We start from the raw sequence: 19,815 nt of genomic DNA, 5'->3' as shown, positions 1-19,815 counted from the left end.
CTAATTTTTGTATTTTTAGTAGAGAAGGGGTTTCATCATGTTGGTCAGGCTGGTCTTGAACTCCTGACCTCAGGTAATCCACTTACCTCAGCCTCTCAAAGGGCTGGGATTACAGGCATGAGCCACCACTTCCGACCTGGAAAATCTTTTTCTATCAACTTGGTTAGAAAAAGGCAAAAAATGAAATTACATCTTAAACTTTGTAGTAACCTAGGAATAGAAAGATATTTTCTTAACTTAGAACAGGGTATCTATTTGAAACTAATGTTCCAGGTTATATTTATGGTGAAACATTAGAGACAATCCTATTAAAGTTAGGAATAAGATAATTATGCATGCTATTAATGTTGTTATTTAGCATTGAACTGAAAAGCTCTAGGCAGTGTAATAAGACAAGAAATATTAATATTGAGGAGAAAAAAATATCATTATTTGCAAAATTATTGTCTACCTGAAAATAACCCTAATAAATAAAATGTACTTACAAATCAGTGAAGAAATGAACACACCAATAGAAAAATGAGCAAAAGACATAATTGAGCAATTCACAAAGGAAGAAAAACAAATGGTCAAACAAAACAAAAGTAAATAGTCCATATTGGGCTGGGCACAGTGGCTCACGCCTGTAATCCCAGCACTTTGGGAGGCTGAGGTGGGCGGATCATGAGGTCAGGAGTTCAAGACCAGCCTGGCCAACATGGTGAAACCCTGTCTCTAATAAAAATACAAAAATCAGCCGGGTGTGGTGGCACCTGCCTGTAGTCCCAGCTACTTGGGAGGCTGAGGCAGGAGAATAGCTTGAACTGGGAGGCAGAGGTTGCAGCGAGCCAAGATCATACCACTGCACCCCAGCCTGGGTGATAGAGCAAGACTCCATCCAAAAAAAAAAGAAAAAAGGATAATTACTTGTAAATAGATTCACAATCTATTCTGCATGGAAAAAAAATCAGATTTCAAAATCATATGCAAAGCATTCACCCATTGTTGTCATATATATTAATTTTCTGTCTAAACACATAAAACATTAGCATACACAAAATGTTAATAGTAGTTACCTCTAACAGAGGAATATGAATTTTTTTTAGTTTGTCATATGTGTATTTTAAAGGGGTTTTAGGTCTGGAGCTGTGGAGAAGGGAGGCAAGTTGTGAAGTGAGCAGCCTCCATGAGTGACTTCAATACTTTCTTTTGTTGGACTCTGTGTCCATAGAGCCCCAGTAGACATGATGCAGGGCAGGCCCCGGTAGTGGTTCAGGTCATTGCTGCAGATATATGGTAGCTGGGCTTAGAAAAGTTGCATAACCTCTGGTCTCTCAACCAAGAAAAAGAAAGAACGATTGTACAACACTTGGCAAATCTTAGACCTCAAAAAGAGAGAGCTATGAAATTGCCCTGCCCCTCTCCAAAATCGAATCTGAATTTGGTCCAGCTTCTTTTTTTTTTTTGGAGACTGAGTTTCACTCTTGTTGCCCAGGCTGGAGTGCAATAGCACAATCTCGGCTCACCGCAACCTCCACCTCCCAGGTTCAAGCGAATCTCCTGTGTCAGCCTCCCGGGTAGCTAGGATTACAGGCATGTGCCACCACGCCCAGCTAATTTTTGTATTTTAAGTAGAGACGGTGTTTCTCCATGTTGGTCAGGCTGCTCTTGAACTCCCAACCTCAGGTGATCTGCCTGCCTCAGCCTCCCAAAGTGCTGAGCCACTGCGCTCGGCAACTGAATTTGGTCCAGCTTCTAAATCCAACTACTAATTTACAGAAAACAGAGGAAGAGCAGCATGTCCACAAATCCCACAGGGATGTAATCAGCAAAAGCCCCACAGTGAGAAATGCTACAGGACAAATAACCCAGTTCCCACCACAAGTAAGTCACATGAAACAAAAAAGACATCTAAAAATACATCACAGCAACCAGTCTCATTATATCGGCCTTAACTGGAATGATTATTCAAACAAACAAATTATTTTGTTAATATAATGGCATTTAAGAGAAATCTTTGAATTTAAACACTGATTGTATATGACGTGATATTATGAAACTTGTTAATTTCTCAGGTGCTATAATATTATCTTTGTTTCTTCAAAGGGTCATATAAAAGATGCACTGAAATACAGATAAAATTATAGGATACATGGAATTTGCTTTAATCTTAGGAGAAGTGGATGGGCAGGATCAACCATGGGTTGATGGGGGGGGGGGGTACATGGGAGTTTATCATACTATTGGCACTACTTTTTTGTATGAAGGTTCAAACTTCTCCATAACAAAAAAAAGTTTATTTTTTAAAAGCAAATAGTGTTCCCATCTTTATGGTGAAGCTAATGGACTTGAATTATAAATTTGTGAATAAGGCAATAGGAATCTTTGCCAGTGGGGACTGTGAAAATAAAATGGAAATGCCAAGTGAAGAGGAAATTCAACAGCAAAACAATTCCTCTTCCCCAATTCTCAATTTCCTGACACATTTGAAAATTGAGGTAAGAAATTGGGAACACCATCCTCGGGCCAAACTTCCTCCTAGCAGAACTTCATTCCTTTTCTCTGAGCAGCTCTCTGGGGGCCAAGGAGGCCTGCCAAGCCATCAGCATAGCCCCCCTGGGAACCTGAATGCTTAAGCACTTGGCCCAGACTTTGGCTGGGCGGCCATCATGATGGGAAGGAGGGCTCCCTTGCAGAGCCATTGCCTTGTGTCTTTGTGTGCGCTAATTCATGTGATCCCTGCAGCAACCCTGTGGTACTGCTCTGTTGCTGTTCCCTGTGTGGCTTGGGCGTAGGGAGGTCACACAGCTAGGGAGAGCATCCCCCCACACCCCCCACCCTTTCCCCACTGAGACCCAGAACCCAGTCGGCCTACGCTGCGTCTTTCACCTCTTCCCACCAGGTGCTGAAGACCTGCGCATCTGTCCCCGCAGTCATCGAGGTGCTTTTCAACTCCTACCCTCAGCTCTGCGTGTCAGAGTCCTGGAAGGAAGTGATTCCTGAGGAAGTATTCCAGGCAAGAGGGCTGCCTTTCTGCCCATCTTTAGTACAAAACTTTTGTCTGTTTTTGCTTCTTTGCATGGGGAGTTTTGCACTGATATTTGGCTAAGTATTATACATCTGAAAAAGGAAGAATGGGAAATGAGGGTGTATTTGCACGTTTCTGGTTTTTTCTGGAGGCTCCATAATCACACAGCCAGGAGCTTGTTATAGTAGTTGCGGTGCCGTGGCCTCAAGGAGCTCAGAGCCCCGTGCTGGCCTGAAAAACGCCAGGGTTCTCTTAACCAGTATCCAAAGAAAGGCCAGAGCCGCCTGAATCCACGGGCCTAGGCTCCATGTCAGGACATACTAATCCAGCCCTGTGAGTCAGCTTCATGCTCCAGCAGCTCAAGATACGACCAAGGAAGCTATGGGGATTACATCTATCCACGACAAAGTCCACAGGTGACTGTCCATTAAAAGAGAGTGAGAACAGGCCAGGTGCGGTGGCTCATGCTGGTAATCCTAGCACTTTGAGAGGCCAAGGCAGGCAGATCGCTTGAGGTCAGGAGTTCAAGACCAGACTGGCCAACATGGTGAAAGCTTGTCTTTACTGAAAATATAGAAATTACCCAGGCATGGTGGCAAGCACCTGTAATGCCAGTTACTCAGGAGGCTAAGGCAGGAGAATCGCTTGAGCCCAGGAGGCAGAGAGTGCAATAAGCTGGGATCACGCCACTGCACTCCAGCCTGGGCGACAGAGCTAGACTCCATCTCAAAAAAAAAAAAAAAGAGAGTGAGAAGAGTTGTGTGTGTTTTTTCTGTTTCACTGACTTGAGTCATGTGTGCATGACTGACCACCAGACCAATGCCATGCACTCGCTCCTGAGCCCCTCCCTGGCAGAAGGGAAGAGCTGGTCATGACTGGGGGAGATGAACAGGGCCACCCCAGAGCTGTAGGGCTGCTGTGCAAAGAGGATGGAGCAAAACGGAATTCGGGGAGACCACCTGGAGCATCTGAAGTCACCCCAGTCAGAATCCCCTCTCACTCGGCAGGAACTGTGCTTTGGAAGAGCACACAAGCCCCTGGGGTAGAGGGTGGTTCCCACAAAATGGTGCGTCTCTCTCCAGTGCGCTTATCTGGGATCAGTTAGCCATAGAAAAGCCCGCTTGTACCATCAGTGGTCTGGCTAAGAAGAAAACGTATGTTGGTTCCACGTGCCCAGATTTCTAATCCACCTACCTTCCCTTCCAGATGCACAAGCCGTTCTACCAGTCCCTCTTTGCCTTGGCCCTCACCCCACGCTGCCTGCAGCATCTTTGCCGCTGTGCCCTTCGCAGACTGTTTGGCAAAAGGTGCTTTGACCTCATCCCCCTGTTACCCTTGCCAAAGCCCCTGCAGAATTATCTACTTTTGGAGCCACAGGATGTTTTGCACTGAAACACAGAACGCTGCAACCAATACTGTTGTTCTCCTCGCTGCCCTTCCGTGGAGGCCGCGTGTTGGAGAGTGCCCTGATGCAGATGGAGGTGATGGGAGTTCCCTTCCCACTTGCTCCCCGTGGGACCAGGTGAAGCACAGACCTTGCCAAGCTTCAGGTTCACCTCGAAATGGAATTGGCAACAAAAGCCCTTTCTGCCTCTCAGGGTCGCTTGTGAAAATCCAGTGAAATCGTGACTATCACAGCACTTGGTCTGGGAAAGTACCTTTCAACAACAGTTAAGCCAAAAGGTACAGTGAGTCCTCACTTAAGGTCTTCGATAGGTTCTAGGGAACCAGCTTTAAGCTAAATGAGGTATAATAATGCCAGTTTTCCCAAGGTTAATTGATATAAACAAGAATGATGTTCCTACAGCATATTTCTGGTCACAAAAAGATCACCACACTTCTAAATAAAGACCAATACAATTCTAATAGTAAAGATTGAAATAAAGGCAAGCTACACATACCTTTAAAAGAGATGAATAACAAGTAAGATAATTATTTACCCAATTTTTGGTGAATCAGTATGTGATGGTGGTTGTCCTGCTGGTGGGTTAGATCAAGGAATAAATGTTTGCAAAACGAACCTTGTCAGGAGCACCTCCTACCACCACGAAGTTCAGAACAGTCACCAATGTGGCAGGCTTGCTAGGCCCTCTCATACTGCATCATTTATTGTCATGCATTTGGATGATTATTGTATGCCTTATGAATTTTTACTTTACAATAATTTGTATTCATTCATTCATTCATTCATATTCTAATGTGCTTATTCTAGTTCAGGGTCGTGCGTGGCCAGAGTCCACCCCAGCAACTCAGTGTGCAGGGCAGGAACCAGGCCTGGACGGGGTGCTGTTCCATCGCAGGGTGCTCACACCCCCCCACACCCACCCACCCACACACAACACTGGGACAATTCAGACACGACAGCTCACCTCACTTGCTCAGCTTTGGGATGTGGGTGGGAACTGGAGCACCCAGAGAAAACCCACACAGACAGTGGCCTTGCCCAGGAATCAGTCTTGTTTCTTTTTTGTTTTTTTGTTTGTTTGTTTTGAGACTGGCGCGGGACTGGCGCAATCTTGGCTCACCGCAACCTCCGCCTCCCAGGTTCAAGCAATTCTCCTGCTTCAGCCTTCCTGGTAGCTGGGATAACAGGCATGTGCCAGCACGCCCGGCTAATTTTTTATTTTTAGTAGAGACGGGGTTTCTCCATGTTCGTCAGGCTGGTCTCAAACTCCCGATCTCAGGTGATCTGCCCGCCTCGGCCTCCCAAAGTGCTGGGATTACAGGCATGAGTCACCACGCCCGGCCGAATCAGTTTTGTTTCTTATCGGTGTTATAATAAAATGACATTAAACAAAACATTATTTAAGGACCTACTGTATATGTATTTTTCCAGTGTGTTAGCAGCCCTCATGCTGCCCCTGAGCCTTGGGATCCTCCCCTCACAGAGAGGCCTCTCACCCCGCTGGGGCCCGACCACCCGGGGAAACTCTGTACCCTAGATCACAACGGACCTGCATGTTGAGAAAGAACACTTGCAACCAAGGCACGTGCACCTGCCCAGGGCCTGTCGGTGCTCTCAGTGCTCCCAAGCATATTACAGCCCAGAGCTCCCCAGGAGGACACCGGCAGGATGGTGAGTGGAAGTTTCCATCCTGTGTGAGTCTTCATGTGACACCCTCACCAAAAGCCACTGCTCCAGCTCCAGGAACAGTCTGGGAAGTCAGATGCCAGGAACAGACACAGGTTGATCAAAGGGGCCTTCAGCTCAGCCTGAGCGTCACATGCCAACAGAGATGCTCTAGACAACAAGGACTATATCAACCTTGTCTTATTTTCTCTATTCCATATATATATACACCTTGGGGTAGAGGGTGGTTCCCACAAAATGGTGCATCTCTCTCCAGTGCACTTATCTGGGATCAGTTAGCCATAGAAAAGCCTGACCATCAGTGTCTGGCTAGGAAGAAAACGTATGTTGGTTCCACGTGCCCAGATATATATATGGCAGAATCTCACTCTGTCACCCAGGCTGGAGTGCAGTGGTGCAATCATAGCTCACTGCAGCCTCGACCTTCTTGGCTCAAGTGATCCTCCTGCCTCAGCCTCCCATGTAGCTGGGACTACAGGTGCACACCACTGCACTGGGATAATTTTTTCTATTTTATATAGATGATGGGATCTCGCATGTTGCCCAGGCTCTAATTCCTGGCCTCACGTAATCCTCCTGCCTCTGCCTCCTGAGTAGCTGGAATTGCAGGAGTGAGCCCCCTCCCCCAGCTTACTTTCTCTATTCAGATGCTTTGACATCTGGGGCCTTGCTGACCCAGGAGGAACTGACTGCCCCCCACCCACCAGGCTTAGCTGGTTCTTAGCAACAGTAAACAATTCCACACAAAGCATTCTTTTCCAATGTTAGCCAACCAATCTGGAGCCCAGAGCCCACACCTCAACCCCCTCTTATATCCCACTCTTTCTCACATGCCAGACCACTGTCTACTCCAGAGCAGGTGCCACACAACTTGGGAAAGTCCTATGCCCCAGAGTCTGCTGAAATTATCCAAACTAGACAAACTTCAGCCTTGCCCTCTCTTGCCCATTCCTCCCCTGCCTCCTGAAAGGCCCTGGGGCTTCCTCATGGGCTGCCCCCATGTCATAGCATACCCTCTCCTCTTAGGAACAATGAGCAATAAAACACCTTTTCAATAGCAGTCATCTCCTGATCTGTTGGCCCTATGAGACATCACATTTTCTATGAATACTCTGTATTTTAAAGCAAAGACTCTTCATGGTCATCCTCCAAGGACAAGCAGTGGCTCTCTTTTTTCCATTACAGCCAGCGCAAGGTGCTGCCCCAATGAACCTCAGAGGAGACACTCCCTCTGTACTGGTCTGTTTTGCATCACTCTAAAGGAACAGCTGAGGCCGGGCAATTTATAAAGAAAAGAGGTTTATTCAGCTCACAGTTCTGCAGGCTGTACAAGAAGCATTGTGCCAGCATGTGCTTTTGGTAAGGCCTTTCAAGAAGCTTTTACTCATGGCAGAAAATGAAAGGGAGCCAGTGTGTCACATGGCAAGAGAGGGACAAGGGAGAGAGGAGGAGGTGCTGGGCTTTTTAACAATCAGTTCCCAAGTGTACTAATCCAGCAAGAACTGACTCAATACTGCAGGGAGGTCACCAAGGCCCTGTGACCCAAACGCCTCTCATGAGGCCCTACCTGCAATGCTGGGGATCAAACTTCAACATGGGATTAGGAGGGAACAAATATACAAACCATACCACCCTCCCATTGGTAGAATCTGGAAAGGGAATTCAGACCCCAGCAAATAACTGCAGGGTGAGGTGGGATGTTATATGCACCATGAGTAAAGCCCATCATGGAGTGAAAGGGGGGCCCAGGCAGAGCCCAGGAAGTGAGGATGGACATCATGAAGGAGTTAGCCAGGGTGCACCTTGGTGGACAATCAAGTTTTAACACAGTGGACCTGCCCAGGGAGTGATAAGACAGCATCCCCCAGCTCCATCAGCTGACCCACCTTCACCCACCCTTTGAGATGGACAATTGATCTGTCCTACAAAAGGGCTACGTAAACCCAGCTTCAAGACCCCTCAGATCCCCATCCCAGGCAGATGACTCTCCCCAAGCCTCTCCTACATAGACTTTCAGGAGTTACCACTGCCTCCAAAGGAAAACTTGAATGAAGGCAGGGGTGCAGGGAAGTACAGGGTTCCGTGGAGGGATAGTGATTTATCCTCCTGGCTAGGAGGATCCCCATGCTTTGGCAGCTGGAAGGAGGCAAGGCTAGAGAAGGTGGGGGCAGATCAGGAGGTACTTGGCTTCCAGACCAAGTATTCTGAACTTCACTGGACAGGCTATGAGGAACCACGAAGCAAGTGAGCAGGTTTGGTCTCAGTGGGACTCTAGGAAGATTTCTTTGTCCTGGAAAGGGATGCAATACACTGGAAGATGAGTAGCAGCCCAAGGTAACACCTTAGAGATAGGTTCAGAGCTTCTCCACTGAACAAGAACAATGACTTAACTGAAATTGGCTCAATTTGCTTACCTGGGAAGTGAACATATCTGCACCTCTCTCACTTAGGAATTAGTAAGATGTCTGGTGTAAGGCAGGTCTTCACCAAATTTGAAGGGATCTTGTTGAAATGCAGATTCAGACTCTAGAGGTTTGGAGTGGGGCCCAGATTCTGTGGCTCCAAGCATTTGGATGTTTCTGTTAACCTTGGATCCTGATCTGCAGGCCCCACTGAGCAGAGGAACTGCAAAAACCCAGGCCCAGAGCCCAACCCAGAGAAAGAACTTGATAAATGGTTCCTTCTGTTATTAGGATTGTTTTATCATTAGAAGAAGAAAACAGCCCAATATTAAGATAGAGACTGTAAAAAATGGGCAAAAAAATAGCAATTTTTTTTTTTTTTTTGAGACAAGGTCTCGCTCTGTCACCTAGGCCAGAGTGCAGTGGCTTGAACGTGGCTTACTGCAGCCTCGACCTTCTGCGCTCAAGGGATCCTGCTGCCTCAGTCTCCCATGCAGCTGGGACTACAGGTGCACACCATCAATTTTTTTATTTTTTGTAGAGATGGGGTCTCGCTTTGTTGCCCAGACTGGTCTTGAGCTCCTGGGCTCAGTAATCTGCCTGCCTTAGCCTCCCAAAGTGCTGAGATTACAGACATGAATCACCATGCGCAGCCAGCAATGTTATTTAAATAGCAAGGGTAAGAACAGTAAGAAACACAGCCACCATGGCCTTTAAGGAGCACAGTCCTCATTGAATTCTGAAAATGGAAATATGCCTGTCTTCTAAGACTATACCCTCCAGCCACCCCTTCCACCCCACCCTACCATAGAAAACAGTTTGGCTGACTTTCTAAAATTTTAAATATGTATTTAAGAGTCCTGGAAGAAGGCAGAGCTCTTTTAAAACATACTGACGATCGAGACCATCCTGGCTAACATGGAAAAATCCAGTCTCTACTAAAAATACAAAAAATTAGCCTGGCATGGTGGCATATGCTTGTAATCCCAGCTACTCGGGAGGCTGAGGCAGGAGAATCACTTGAATCCGGGAAGTGGAGGTTGCAGTGAGCTGAGATTGCATCACTGCACTCCAGCCTGGGTGACGGAGGGAGACTCCATCTCAAAAAAAAAAAAAAAAAAAAAAAAATACTGACTTGGCCAAGCATGGTGGCTCCTGCCTGTAATCCCAGCACTGTGGGAGGCCGAGGCGGGTGGATGACCTGAGGTCAGGAGTTCGAGACCAGCCTCTGACCAATGTGGCAAAACCCCGTCTCTACTAAAAATACAAAAATTAGCTGGACACAATGGCGGTTGCCTGTAATCCCAGCTCCTTGAGAGGCTGAGGCAGGAGAATCACTTGAACCTGGGAGGTGGAGGTTGCAGTGAGCCGAGACTGCACCACTGTACTCCAGCCTGGGTGACAGAGCAAGACTGTTTAAATAAATAAATAAATGAAAACATACTGACTTTACACTTCTAAAAATCTAATAAATAATCATCAATTATTAGGTTTTCAAAAGCTTATTTTTCCCCAAATTGCGGCTTAAAAACAGCAACACGATTCTCACAGTGATCCCCAAAGGTCCCCCCATAGCTGCCTGAAGTTTTGCCAACATGGAGGACTTATTTCTTTTTCATTATGTTCACCCCTAAGAATTTTTAAATTCAGATGCTCCGGGGAAGAGTTAATCCATGAAATTCCTTTGGAATAAACCATTCACTCATTTGTTCATTTATTTTTAATTTTTTTTTTTTTTTTTACATTTTATCGTGGTAAAAAGCACATAATATAAAATTTTCCCGACCGGGTGCGGTGTCTCACACCTGTAATCTCAGCACTTGGGAGGCCAAGGCGGGTGGATCACGAGGTCAGGAGTTCAAGACCAACTTGGCCAAGATGGTGAAACCCCGTCTCTACTGAAAATACAAAAAAAAAAAAAAAATTAGCCAGGCGTGGTGGCGGGCACCTGTAATTTAAGCTACTCGGGAGACTGAGGCAGAGAATTGCTTGAACCTGGGAGGTGGAGATTGCAGTGAGCAGAGATTGTGCCACTGCACTCCAGCCTGGGAGACAGAGTGAGACTCCATCTCAAAAAAAAAAAAAAAATTCCTCTTAGCTATCTTAAGTGTAGAGTTCAGTAGTGTTAAATAGATTCACACTGCTGTGTAATAGTTCTCTAGAACTTTTTCACATTGAAAAGCAACTCCCTGTTTCCCCTCCCCCCAGCCCTGGCAGCCACCAGTCTACTTACTGCCCATAATTTTGACTGCTCTAAATACCTCCTACTAAATGGAATCATACAATATTTGTCCTTTTGCAGCTGGCTTCTTTGATTCAGCATAGTGTCCTCAACATTCATTCATGTAGCATGCCACAGGATTTCCTCCTTCTTTTTTTTTTTTTTGGAGTCAGGGTCTTACTCTGTCACCCAGGCTGGAGTGCGGTGTCATGAACACAGCTCACAGCAGCCTTGACCTCCTGGGTTCAGCTGATCCTCCTGCCTCAGCCTCCTGAGTAGCTGGGACCACAGGCACACGCCACCGTATCTGGCTAACTAAAAAAAAAAAAAAATGTTTTGTAGAAACAGGGTCTCGCGCCATGTTGCTCTAGCTGGTCTTGAACTCCTGGACTCAGGTGATCCTCCCACCTCGACCTCCCAAAGTGCTGAGACTATAGGCATGAGCCCCCATGCCTGGCCTCTTTCTTTTTAAGAGCTGATAGGCTGGGCGCAGTGGCTCACGCCTGTAGTGAGCACTTTGGGGGTCCGAGGCAGGCCGATCACGAGGTCAGGAGATCGAGACCATCCTGGCTAACATGGTGAAACCCTGCCTCTACTAAAAATACAAAAAATTAGCCGGGCATGGTGGCAGGCGCCTGTAGTCCCAGCCACTCGGGAAGCTGAGGCAGGAGAATTGCCTGAACCTGGGAGGTGGAGGTTGCAGTGAGCCGAGATCACACCACTGCACTTCAGCCTGGGCGACAGATCGAGACTCTGTCTCAAAAAAAAATAAAAATAAAAATAAATAAATAAAAGCTGAATAATATTCTGTTGTATATACCACATTTTGTGTATCCACTCCTCTGTCAGTGGACACTTAGACTGTTTCCACCTCTTGGCTATGGTGAAGAATGCTGCGATGAATATGGGTGTGCAAACAGCTCTTCCAGATCCTACTTTCAATTCCTTTAGATGTATGCCCAGAAGTGGGATTGCCAGATGATATGGTAGTTCTGGATTTAATCTTTTAAGGAACCTCTATATTATTTTCCATAGCAGCTGCACAATTTTACCTTCCCACCAGCAATACGCAAGAGTTCCAATTCCCCCACATCCTCATCAACACTTACTATTTTCTGGGTTTCTTTTTTTTTTTTTTTTTCTTGACATTTGCTCATTCATTTAACTATCACTTTTGAAAGTCTGCTGGGGGTGGAGCCCAGTGCTTGGGGCCAAGGATCCATCATCAACAAGACAGACTTGACTGGTGCCCTCCTGCTTGTGGTGCTCACAGCCAAGTATAGGACAACTTGTCTCAAGGCTGCTGGAGAAACTTGGGCATATTAGGAAGGCATGGAGAGAAGGGCCCCATTCTTGGCCATGTTCTCTCTGCCTATGGGCCTGTGTTGAACGGGGGCTGTCGTATTCCCAGGGCGGGTGGCAGTTTGTGCACTGTGTGGCTTCCCTGGCCATCGATCTCATCAGTGTCCCACAGGCAGTCAGGTGATTTCTATGATGAGCATTCCCTTAGTCCCACCCTGCCAAGTCAATATCATATGAACTATGGCAACCAGACCTTCAGCCAAGTGCTCTTGGTCAGCATGGACCAAGTCACACAGTAATTAACTGAACCTCCTCAGCTGGAAAGAATCCTTCACTCTGCCCCTAACTTCTCAGGAACATGACATCACAGCTGCAAGAGAAGGGGTAGGAAATCAACTGGCACTAGAAATGAGTTCTAAGTCACCTGGGTTCTAGTGGCTGTCGAGATGTGCTGAATATTGTACCTGATTTATGGATGGCTGTGATTCTTTGAGACAAAAATGGCTAGTGGGTTCTCTGGCCCTATCTTAATCATCAGATGAGATGGAACTTATTCATAGTTTTGTAGTATTTACGGCTAGCAAATTGCTTTGTTAAAGCAAAAAAATAAAATGCCTGACAAAAATATTGTTTCAGTGACTGTGTTTAGCTATGCTCTGTGCTACACGTGTTAGGAAGTTCTACAATTAAAGGACTTGCATAATTCCACATGGATAAGTGTATTAGTCCGTTCTTGCATTGCTATAAAAAATGCCCAAAGCTGGGTAATTTATCAACAAAAGCGGTTTAATTGGCTCAGGGTTCTACAGGTTATATAGGAAGCATGGTGCTAGCATCTGTTCCCAGCAAGGGCCTCAGGAAGCTTCAATCATGGTGGAAGGCAAAGGGGGAGCAGGTGCGTTATGTGGCAAGAGCAGAAACAAGAGAGTGGGGAGGTGCAACACTTTTTTTTTTTTTTGAAATGGAGTTTCACTGTGTCACCCAGGCTAGAGTGCAATGGCGCAATCTTGGCTCACTGCAACCTCCACCTCCCGGGTCCAAGCGATTCTCCTGCCTCAGCCTCCAGAGTAGCTGGGATTACAGGCATGCGCCACCACGCCCAGGTAATTTTGTATTTTTAGTAGAGACGGGGTTTCACCATGTTGGTCAGGCTGGTCTCAAACTCCTGACCTCAGGTGATCCGCCCACCTCAGCCTCCCAAAGTGCTAGGATTCCAGGCGTGAGCCACCATGCCCAGCGCAACACTCTTTTAAACAACCAGATCGTATGTGAACTACCAGAGTGAAAACTCACTCATCACCAAGGGGATGGCATTAAGCCATTCATGAGGGATCTGCCCCATGACCAAACACCACTCACCAGGCCCCACCTCCAACACTGCGGATTATATTTCCACATGAGATTTGGAGAGGACAGATATCCAAATCATATCATTCTACCCTTAGACCCCAAATTTCATGTCCTCCTCACATTTCAAAATACAATTATGTCTTTGCAATAGCCTCCCAAAGTCTTAACTCATTCCAGCATTAAATCACAAGTCCCAAGCCCCAAGTCTCATCTGGAGTTCCTTCCACCCATGAGCCTAGGAGGTCAAAAACAAGTTATTTACTCCTAAGATACAATGGTGGTACAGGAATTGAGTGTACATTCCCATTCCAAAAGGGAGAAATTGGCCAAAAGAAAGGGTCAACAGGCCCCACACAAGTCTGCAATGGCAGGGCAGTCATTAAATCTTAAAGCTCCAAAACAATCTCATTTGACTCCGCATCCTGCATCTTGGTGTGAGGGGTGGGCTTCCAAGGCCTTGGGTAGCCCCACCCCTATGGCTTCCCTGGATGCAGCCCACATGGCTGCTCTCACACGTTGGAGTTAGGTGCCTGCAGCTTTTCCACACTGAGGTTGCAAGCTGCCAGTGGCTCTACCATTCTTGGGTCTGGAGGGTGGAGATCCCCTTCCCACAACTGCATCCAGCAGCTGAGCAATCCTGTATTTCCCCTCCATATTGCCCTAGTAGAGTTTCTCTATGGAGGCTCTGTCCCTGTGGCAGGCTTCTGCCTGGGCACCCAGGCTTTTCCATACATTCTCTGGAATCTAAGTGAGAGCTGTCAAACCTCCTTCACTCTTGCATTCTGTGCACCTGCAGTCTTAACACCATGTGGAAGCCGCCAATGTATACGGCAGCTTGTGCTCTCAAAAGCAGCAGCCCAAGCTGTACCTGGGCCCCGTTGAGCTGATGTTGAAGCCAGAGTGGCCAGGATACGGGGAACAGTGTCCTGAGGCTGTGCAGGGCAGCAGGGCCCTGGGCCTGCCCCACAAAACCTTTCTTTCCTCCTAGTCCTCTGGGCTTGTGATGGGAGGGGCTGCCTTGGAGATCTCTGAAATGTGCTTTTTCCCATTGTCTTGGACATTAGCACTAGGCTCCTTTTTAGTCATTCTAATCTCTCTAGCAAATGGTTGCTTAATGGCCTGCTTGTATTCCTCTCTTAAAAATGTTTTTTCTTTCTCTGCCACACAGCTAGGCTGCAAATTTTCCAAACTTTTATGCATTGATTCTCTTTCAAATATAAGTTGCAACTTTACGACATTTCTTTGCTTCCCTGTCTAACTGTAGGTTGTTAAAAGCAGCCAGGCTGCCTCTTGAACACTTTGCTGCTTCGAAATTTCTTCTATCAGGCTGGGCACAGTGGCTCATGCCTATAATCCTAGCACTTTGGGAAGCCAAGGTGGGCAGATCACTTGAGGTCAGGAGTTCGAGACCAGCCCGGCCAACATGGTAAGGCCCCATCTCTACTAAAAATACAAAAATTAGCCAAACACAGTGGCAGGTGGCTGTAATCCCAGCTACTTGGGAGGCTGAGGCAGGAGAATTGCTTGAACCCAGGAGGCAGAGGTTGCAGTTAGCCAAGATCATGCCACTGGACTCTAGCCTGCACGACAGAGCAAGACTCCATCTCAAAAAATGAAAAAGAAAAAGAAAAAAAACAGACTTTCTTCTACCAGATACCCTAAGTCATCATTCTTAAGTTCAAATTCCACAAAGCCCTAGAGCATGGACACAATGCAGCCAAGCTCTTTGCTTAGGTATAACAAGGGTGACCAGTTATACCTTTGCTCCCGTTCCCAGTAAGTTCCTCATTTCCATCTGAGACCTCCTCAGCCTGGCCTTCACTGTCCATATCACTATCAGCATTTTGTCACAACCATTTAACCAGTCTCTAGGAAGTTCCAAACTTTCCCTCATCTTCCTGTCTTCTTTGGAGACCTGCAAACTCTTACAAACTCTGCCCATTATCCAGTTCCAAAGTCGCTTCCACATTTTCAGGTATCTTTATAGTAACACCCCACTCTTTGGTACCAATTTTCTATATTAGTCTGTTCTTACATTGCTATTAAGAAATACCTAAGGCTGGGTAATATATAAAGAAAATAGTTTTAATTGCCTCAGGGTTCTGCAGCTTATACAGGAAGCATGGTGTCAGCATCTGCTCCTGGTGAGGGCCTCAGGAAGCTCAATCATGGTGGAAGGTGAAGGGGGAACAGGCATGTCACATGGTGAAAGCAGGAGTGAGAGCAAGAGGGGGCAGGTGCCATGTTCTTTTAAACAACCAGATCTCATGTGAACCACCAGAGCAAGAATTCATTCCTCACCAAGGGGATAGTGCTAAGCTATTCATGAGGGATCCGCCCCCATCACTCAAACGCCTCCCACCAGGCCCCACCTCCAACAGTGGAGGTTACATTTCAATATGAGATTTTGAAGGGAAAAACATCCAAACCATATCAATAAGAAGAAGAGAAAGAGCCAGTCACAGTGGCTCACACCTGTAATCCCAGCACTTTGGGAGGCCAAAGCGAATGGATACCTTGAGCCCAGGAGTTCGAGACCAGCCTGGGCAATATGGTGAAACTCCATCTTTACCAAAAATACAAAAAATTAGCCAGGTGTGGGGGCATGCACCCATAGTCCCAGCTACTCGGGAGGCTAAGATGGGAGGATCACCTGAGCCTGGGAGGTGGAGTTTGCAGTGAGTCAAGATGGCACCACTGCACTCCAGCCTGGGTAACAAAGTGAGACCTTGTCTAAAAAAAAAAAAGAGAGAGAAAGAGAACAAAAAGAAAGAGGAGATAGAGAAGGAGGAAGAAGAGGAGATGGAGAAGGAGGAAGAAGAGGAGGAGGGAGACAAGACTAAGAAAAGGAAAGGAGGCAATTAGAGAAGCAGGGAGGGAAAGAAGGAGAGAGGGAGGTAAGCTAGTTGATAAACATCTAAAGAGGCATTCTACTTTAAGACTAGAATTATCTTGGCTTACTTCTTTTCCAGTGAACAAAATATATTCTGGTTTGTTGGTTTGTTTGTTTTATTAAAGGGTCTAAAAACGTTTTCCTTTCTTACACAGTTCACACTGAACATCATTCTTTTTCTCACTGAGTGTATTACCTAAACTCAATTCTACAAGGCCTAAATTATTTCCTTTAATTTCAAATTTAGTTTTTAATGACACATTCACACAGCTCAAAATTCAGAAAGTAACAAAAGAGTAAAGGATGATTTTACCGGCTATTTCTACTTTAAAAAAAAAAAAAAGATAGCAGAGGGCCGGGCACAGGGGTTCATGCCTGTAATCCCCGCCTTTTGGGAGGCAGGAGGATCATTTGAGCGCAGGAGTTCAAGACCAGCCTGGGCAACACAGTGACACCTTATCTCTACCAAAAATTTGAAAATTCACCGGGCATTGTGGCATGCACCTGTGGTCCCAGCTACTCAGGAGGCTGAAGCAGGAGGATCACTTAAGCCTGGAAGATCAGGGCTCCAGTGAGCTATGATTGTACCACTGCACTCCAGCCTGGACGACAGAGTGAGACCCTGTGTCAAAGAAAAAAAAAAAAAAGACAACAGAGGAATATTTTGCCTCCAACTTTTATTGAATGTCTTTGATTATTACTTGTCATTTGACCACAGAGAATTAAAAAAGAAACAAGTGGCTGGGCACAGTGGCTCACACCTGTAACCTCTGCACTTTGGGAGGCCTAGGAAGGTGGATTGCTGGAGTTCAGGAGATCAAGACCAGCCCGGGCAACCCTATCTCTGCCAAAAATACAAAAAATTAGCCAGGTGTGGTGGCACATGCCTGTGGTCCCAACTACTCAGGAGGCTGAGATGAGAGGATCGCTTGACCCTGGGAGGCAGAGGTTGCAGTGAGCTGAGATCGTGCTACTACACTCCAACCTGAGTGGCAGAGTGAGACCCCATCTCAAAAAAATAAAATACACAAATGAAGCTCTCCACTAATATTGGTCCTGGGGAGGCTGGCCTCTGTCCGCACCAACCATGTCCAGGACAGGACGAAACATTCACGGTTGGACCATCAGACACAATCCACAGTCCACAGGCAATTAGTACACAGACCCAGCACTGTGTGACGTGTTATGTTTAAAACTCTGAACCCAGCATTAGGCCTGCCTTTTTAGTATATTTATGTTGATTTAAGTTACTTGATAATCATCGACTCAGTATGGTTTAAAGAAAATCAAAGCCACTGACTCTTTAAGTCTATGGAGCATTTGCTGATCCCAGTTAACTGTATATAATTGTCCAATTTCCAACCTCTGAAATGACCCTTTAGACACATACTGATGGGGCAGGCTGTTGAACTTTTGCAAAGAACACTTAACCTTCTGCAGAAATGGTGTAAAATACAGGCTTGCGGAATGAGCTGGTCCACTCCAGTGCCCCCGCCTCCTGTCCACGCCAGGCACCTAAGAAGCTGCTCAATCACTACAATTTCGGGTGCTATTAGCTTGCCAAGTGCTTTTCACCTTTTAAGGGCTGCCCAAGGACCAAGGGATAAATCAGGAATGTTGTATCTTTTATTCCATTATTTTAAGGATAAATTACTGCTTAGTCAAATTTGTTATGTCCAGATGGGATATGCAGAAACCCCTGTATTTCAATTATGGTCAATACTGCATCTCATTTCTAGGATTTAAGTGTAGTTTGAGAACATCAAAATCCTTTTCAAACTCCGGGATTTGCGTTGAAATTGTTAACATCTTTCTCTGTTAAAACAAAAATTAATTTCACTAAATTGCTAAAATAAGCCTGAGGAATCTAGAACCCTGCGCAAGATTGAATAGGTTTTGAAATTCATTTTCAGAGAGGCCTGCAGGTGGCGCCATAAGCAAACGGTCTTACCCTCGCCCACCAACCTACTCTCCCCAGAATTTAAAAAGGAGGAAAACAGGAAGATCTTAGCTCACATGATAAAGGGGAGGGGAGCCTACGAAAACTACAAATTCGTAAACTATCATATAGAATCGTGCTGCCATAATAAAAAATTCAATAATTAAAATATTGATTATGGAATTGCCTGCTTCCTTTGTATTAAATATGTGCAGTTTATAGGCAATGTGTTTATAAATAAATATAATTTTCAGTTGACTCTTTTATGATACCATGATAACATCCCAATCCTCATTTGCGTGTTAAACGTGTTCTTTAACAAAATTATACATTTACTATTGCAATGTAACTAGCTGGGTTTTCAGCCTTCATCTAATTTTCCAGAATGGTATTTCTGCAGTCCTAACATTCTTTGCTTAATCACTCCGATAAAAACGGTGGATTTCTTTGTAATGCAATTTGTAAGCAATAAACATGATTGAGAATGCAGTATTTGCTGTCGACTATGTTTAACACAGCGTTTTAATTTAGCGGGTAATTATTCATTTGGTAGACGCTTTTTCCCTTCACATTTATTTTCCCTGCTCTTAAGAAAGTTCGTAAGTTTGGAGAACCTTGGAAAACCAGGGTTGTGGCGTATTTGATGTAAGCCAGAGTTTGATACAGATGTTATCGCAAGAGAACATTTTTTTTATCTGCTAAAGACAGGAGGTCACATTAACTCGTAATACAGACACATAAAAATGTGATTATGGGTTCTAAACAGAACGCAGTAGGCTCCTAGTTAACACAATGAGATTTCTAGGAAGTGATGCATAAATTCTTCAAAAATGACACATTTCTCACGTTCCATTCCAATTAAATTACTGAGGCAGCTAACAGCCATGAGCACAAAGTACGGGATAAAATGAGGGTTTGCTTCTTGTAACTGTGTCTCTGTGAAAGTATATTTTTATGAGAAGCAGTTAATATTAAGCTATTATTTTTCAGCTGTGCTGGAAGGGATGTCTTGAGCCTTTCTTGTCGCGCTCTCCCCAGAAGAGCCTCCCCCTTTGTTTCTTGGGTTTGCTGATAGGAAGAGCGCGTTGCTCCACCAGCTACCGCCTTCACCTGGGGCTTTGGAGTGAAAGGGACCAGCCCAGGAAGGGGTCCCCAGCACCAGTCCCCAAGGGTGGGTCTAATCGCTGCCCAGAGGCCCTCAGCCAGGAGATTCAAAGGTGGGAGGCGCCCCCTCCGCTCCGCTCCCCCTACCCGCAGCGCCCGGCAGGGACGGGAAGTGCGGGGCTGGCCCCCACTCGCGATCCGCGAACACGCGGGGCCTGTCCTCCACGCCCAGCTCAGGCTTCAGGGACACAAGCGCCCCGCGGCTGCGCGGCGTGGGAGGGGGTTCCGACAGCCTGCGGAGCCCAGCCCCACCCTCCCCAGACCCGCTGGCAGCAAGAGGGGTTCAGGGCTGTTGCCCCGGGAAGGAGGCCCGAAGAGCTTGCAGCCGCCGGGAGGGGTGGGGCGGGAGGGGGCGTCGGAAGACAAAAGGATGTGAGGCTTTAAATTCAAAAAGATGTTTTGAAAGCCACGCGCTGGGGTTTGAAAGGCGCTGGGAGGACGGCGGC

General features: G+C 46.2%; 1 protein-coding gene and 1 long non-coding RNA gene across 2 annotated transcripts in view; one reads left to right on the top strand and one right to left on the bottom strand.

Annotated features, from left to right (window-relative positions):
- ASB18 (ankyrin repeat and SOCS box containing 18) overlaps positions 1-18,687 on the top strand; it is an 83,733-nt gene extending 65,046 nt beyond the window's left edge. The window contains exons 5-6 of the mRNA XM_055109252.2: positions 2,882-2,995; positions 4,214-18,687. Of these exons, the coding sequence (XP_054965227.1) occupies positions 2,882-2,995; positions 4,214-4,399 (300 nt within the window). The 3' untranslated portion in view covers positions 4,400-18,687. The remainder of the gene's footprint in view (positions 1-2,881; positions 2,996-4,213) is intronic.
- LOC117979494 (uncharacterized) overlaps positions 1-19,815 on the bottom strand; it is a 67,463-nt gene that overhangs the window by 35,826 nt on the left and 11,822 nt on the right. The window lies entirely within an intron of this gene.

Source organism: Pan paniscus, chromosome 13 (assembly GCF_029289425.2).
Source record: "Pan paniscus chromosome 13, NHGRI_mPanPan1-v2.0_pri, whole genome shotgun sequence".
NCBI classification, from domain to species: domain Eukaryota; kingdom Metazoa; phylum Chordata; class Mammalia; order Primates; family Hominidae; genus Pan; species Pan paniscus.
This window is presented reverse-complemented; position numbering and strand designations above follow the sequence as displayed.